The 4792-nt window shown below is 58.6% G+C and overlaps 1 protein-coding gene across 1 annotated transcript in view; it reads left to right on the top strand.

Moving 5' to 3' along the window:
• GAS8 (growth arrest-specific 8) overlaps positions 1-4792 on the top strand; it is a 6917-nt gene that overhangs the window by 1287 nt on the left and 838 nt on the right. Inside the window, exons 3-8 of the mRNA XM_009890334.1 lie at positions 37-243; positions 660-714; positions 1362-1567; positions 1850-2017; positions 2390-2476; positions 3368-3577. Of these exons, the coding sequence (XP_009888636.1) occupies positions 37-243; positions 660-714; positions 1362-1567; positions 1850-2017; positions 2390-2476; positions 3368-3577 (933 nt within the window). The remainder of the gene's footprint in view (positions 1-36; positions 244-659; positions 715-1361; positions 1568-1849; positions 2018-2389; positions 2477-3367; positions 3578-4792) is intronic.

The raw sequence follows: 4792 nt of genomic DNA on the forward strand, positions 1-4792 counted from the left end.
CTGAAGCCCCTCACCCAGTCTGTGGTTTGTCTTTAGGTTTACAAGCAGAAGGTGAAGCACTTGTTGTACGAACACCAGGAAAACCTCACTGAGCTGAAGGCGGAGGGCACCCTGTCCATGAAGCGGGCCCAGAAGGATCACTGGGCCCAGGAGATGGAGCTGCGTAAAGACATGCGCTCCTTGAAAGTGGAGCTGAAGGAGCAGGAGCTGGCCAACGAGGTGGTGGTGAAAAACATGCGCCTGGTATGTCCCTGGCAGGGCCAGAGCCATGTGTGAGGTGCCTCTGCTGCAAAAGGAGGGGTGGGGGGGCACCAGCTGAGCCCTGCTCACCCCAGCGTGAGAGCAGGAGCCTGCCTCCCCGGCTCTCTCTGTGGGGTGGGATGGGGTTTCCTGGAGGCATGGGTAACAGATGGACTTACAGGTGCTAGAAAGCACAGGAATGGGGAGGAGGGCTTCCTGGAGCAGCTCCTGTGAAACCCCTCTCCTGCAGCAGGGAGCTGTGAGAGCAGCTGGAGAGCCTGTGAGCTGCCGTTTGCACAGATAACGTGGGATTGGTGCCATGGCGGGAGCCTTTCCCAGGGAGCAGGAGGGAATCCCTCGGGGTGCGGCTGACTCAGGATTTGGTTGTCTGCCTCTAACACGTAGCTTCTTCCTAACAGAAACAAGAGGAGGAGATCACCCGGCTGAGCAATGACTTCGAGAGACAAGTGAAAGGTAAGGATGTGTGCGTAGCTCCTGCATGGCCTCCCTTTGTCAGTGTGCCGGGGAAGGCTCTTCTGAGCTCTGTTGCGCTGCTGGGCTCCCTAGCAGATGCTCAAGCAGAAAGATTTTCCCTCATTTCTGGCTGGTTTGCCCCAGTTCTGGTTGATTTCTCCCAGTTCTTGCTCCCCTGTGCTCTGGGACTGCCAGACCCCCAGCATTGTGCAAACAGAACAAGGCTGGGTGCCTGCAGCACGAGCTGAGGGGTGCAGGCAGGGCTCCTGTCACTGCTGCCAGGCCATACTGCTGAGCGCAGCTGCCCGGCAGCGCTTCTCCAGGCTGTGGGGTGGGGAGGCTGGAGGAGCCCTTGCAGAGTCCTCGCTCCAGTCTCCTCCTCAGGGGACGTTTCAGGTTCTCACGGGCTGACTTGGAGCGTTTCCATGCCCTCTTTCCAAGGATGCTATTTCTGGGCTCTGCTCTCTGTGGTCCCAGCGTAACTGCTCTGCACGCTGGTGGCAGCTGCGGTGACGCTGCTAATAAGCGTCTTGTCCTTGAGTAATGCCGTGGTGGCATGCGCTGGGCTGACGCTGGCTAGTGGAGCTGGGGTGCAGTATGCAGGGTCTCCATGAGGTCCTCACTCAGTCCCCTGTGCGCTCCCCCAGAGATCGAGGCCAAGTACACCAAGAAGATGCAAGTGCTGCGGGACGAGCTTGACTTGCGGAGGAAGACTGAGATCCACGAGGTGGAGGAGAGGAAGAACAGCCACATCAGCGAGCTGATGAGGAACCACGAGAAGGCCTTCAGTGACATCAAGAACTACTACAACGATATCACCCTCAAAAACCTGGCACTCATCAGCTTGCTGAAGGTATTGTCTGTCCCCCTGCTCTAGCTTGCCTGGCCTGCATAGTGTCACCCTTCCACCAAGGGACCGGTCCTTTGAGGATTTCACCCAGATCTGGCCAGTTCCCAGGTGGTGGTGTGGGTGCTGCTGGTCTCCTGAGGGTTGTACGCTGTTACACGAGTGAAACTCTTGAGCACAGCAAGATGCATCTTGCTGGGCCAGCAACAGAAGGACGTATGGAGGGTGTGGGAAGTTCTGAGGAGTTGGGCAGCCCCCAGGAGTTGGTACTCGTGTTCCCAAGAACAGGAGCAGATAGAGGAGATGAAGAAGAAAGAGAATCACTTGGAAAAGGAGAAGGCGGATGTGCTGCTCCAGAACAAGCAGCTGAAGGAGCCCCTGCAGCAGGCCCAGGAGCGGGTGTTTGAGCTGCAGAAGAAGCTGGCTCACTATGACAAGGACAAAGAGGCCCTGACGGTGAGTGGCCAGCCCTGTTCTTTCCTGAGTCACCCTGGCTGTTTCCTGGAGGGAGTCACTCAGCAGTGACCTCTGCCACTTGGCTTGGCCAGATCGCTAAGCAAAGTCCTTCAAGTCCTTTTCAGCTTATCTGGGTGTCTATAAGATCTTAGATGGGACTCCCAGGACTCTGGCAGCGAGAAACAAGAGTAGCCCCCACTGCAGAGGGGGAAGGGAGAAGGGAGTTGGTGTGGGTGCTGCCTGGTTTTTGTTTTTGTTTTTTTTTTTCCTCGCCCATATCTCTTTGCTGGTCACTGTCCTCCCTTGCCAGAACACATCCTCCACACCCCCAAGAGAAACCCGTGCTCTTTAACTGTCCGTTCCCACTCGCAGAACACAAAAGCCCGTCTGAAAGTCACCCAGAAGGAACTGAAAGATCTTCAGTGGGAACACGAAGTGCTGGAGCAGAGGTTCAGTAAGGTGAGAGCTGCAAGATGGGCCCGGGCATCCCAATTCCCTCTCCAAAACCTGTCCCCTCCGCAGAGGATTGAGCACTGGGGCTTAGCAGAGTCTGTGCTTAGCCGAGGGCTTTCTGAAGCTCTAATCCAGAGCCGTGCGATAACTGCTGCTTCCAACAAAGCTTCTCATAGCTTTGGCATCTCCCACGGTCAGCAGACAGGCCTGTCCTTGTACTTTGCTAAGCAATCATGCACGCTCCAGCGGTCCCCTCCCGGCCTGCGAGGGACTGGCCGCAGCAGCAGCTCGGGATGAGTTGTATTGACTGAGTTCTCCCAGATTCAGCCTCTCCATCCCCCCCCAGCTAACCCAGATAAATCTGTTGAGGCAGAAGAGAGCTCATTTGCAATTCGTAGAAATCCCCAGGAATATGAACATTGATCTGAGGCCTCGTTAACAATCCATCATTAAGGCAGCAACATATTCGGTGCATTCAGAAATAGGCTGTGGAGGAGAGATTGTGTCCTAATTAGGACACTTATTAACTAGTTGTGAGCCAGGGACTCCTGCCAGCTGCGAGGAGGAGAGGCGAGACCCTCGTGTGCTGTGGGGCCCTTTCTGAGGTCTAAAATAGTGCCGCAGCGAGTTCATCAGCCCGTTCTGCTGTCAGGGGTGTCTGGTGGGGAGGAGGAAGCAGAAGTGCAGGTGCTGAGGAGGTGCCAGCCATGGAGGCAGGGAGGGAAGCTGTGCTCCAGCACCTGCGTTCCCCACGGGCTGCAGGTGCCGTGGGGAACGGCCGGGCTCTCGCTGGAGCAGGTAGGGCTGAGCTGCCGGACCTGTTTGCTGCCAGCCCTGGGTGGCCACCAGCCTGGGGGTCCTGAGGGCAGTGTGAAGGCGTGCTGTCTTTGGGAGCAGGTGCAGGCAGAGCGAGATGAGCTCTATCAGAAGTTCACCAAAGCCATTAACGAGGTGCAGCAGAAGACGGGCTTCAAGAACCTGCTCCTGGAGCGCAAGCTGAAAGGACTCCTCAGCGTCCTGGAGAAAAAGGAGGTGGAGCTCAGCGAGGTCTTTGCAGCCTCCAACCTCGACCCAGGAGCCCTCTCCTTGGTCTCGCACAAGCTGGAGGTACCGTGTGCTGCCGTGGGGCCCTGCAAAGGCTGGCCTTGGGGGGCAGAGGCTGCTCTGGGGTGAACGCAGACCTTGGAGCTTGCGAGTCCCCATCCTATGTGGCTGTAGCTGCCACATCACTCATTTCTGGCACTCCCAGAGCCACGCATGGTGCCGCAGGGCACTCTGTCTCTCCCTCGAGAGCGGAGCGTGTGGGTGTCAGAGTTTGGCACAGATCTCTCCCTCAGGTGGGGCCTGTTTCGAGGAGATTAGCCCCAGGCTGAGCAGCGTTCACCAGCGCTCTGCTGCTGAGCAGCCTGGATGCATGCAGGGTCCGTCAGCGACCCGGGGTGCTCTGTGCATGGGGAGTCACAGCCAGTGAACCTCGCCTGGCCTCCCTGGCTGCAGAGACAGCGTAGACGGGTTCCCAGGGGCTCTGCAATGTCTGGCGTGCTAAAAATACGTATGCAGAAAGCCTCGGCGCGAAGTCTCGGAGACCCACATTCCTGGAGCCTGCCGCAGCTGTAACTTGAGAAGCAGCACTTGCTTCGGGTTGGGTTGAGGCGCAGAGGACGTGGGCTCCATGCTTGGCTCAGCCACTGCCCCAGTGCCCTCCCGCTTGACCCACGCCAGCCCATCCCCTTCCAGGTCCCCTCTACAATGGTTGGCAGTGAAGCTCACGGACACCCTCTTGCCAGGGTGCCCTGGGGATGTGCACAGCAGCAGCCAAGGCTCTGGGGACGTAGGATGGGGCAGCGGATGTGTTGCCTACTAGCAGGTGCCACAGCAGAGGAAGGAAAACACATTCCTGGGAAGGCGTCGTGGCGTCAAGCTCTCCCACAGTTGCTGGGGTCCCGGAATTCCTCCGCTCAGCTGCTTCTAGCGGTTTCCCAGGGAGCCTCTGTGCCTGTAATTCCCCCGGTGCCGCGATGGCAGGGCGATGCTGCCAGAGCAGATACTGCTGTTGCCTCCCCGGCCTTGCAACGGGGCAGACAATGATGGCAGGGTTGTGCTGACACTTGCGTTGTTGGTCTGGGAGGTCCCTGTCCCTCGGCTCTGCCTGGGGCTGGCTGTCCCTGGCAGTGCTGGCTCAAAGGGAGCAGGGTGGTGGCCGCCTGCCAGGCCATGCTGCGAGCTGCTCTGCTTGAATCGGGCACCGGTGCCAGCTCGGCCGCCGCGCAGCAGCTCCTCCGTGTGCTCTGCCAAGCCACTCCCGGCTGCGGCAGGGGCACC

Source organism: Charadrius vociferus, unplaced genomic scaffold, assembly GCF_000708025.1.
Source record: "Charadrius vociferus isolate BGI_N301 unplaced genomic scaffold, ASM70802v2 scaffold358, whole genome shotgun sequence".
NCBI lineage: Eukaryota > Metazoa > Chordata > Aves > Charadriiformes > Charadriidae > Charadrius > Charadrius vociferus.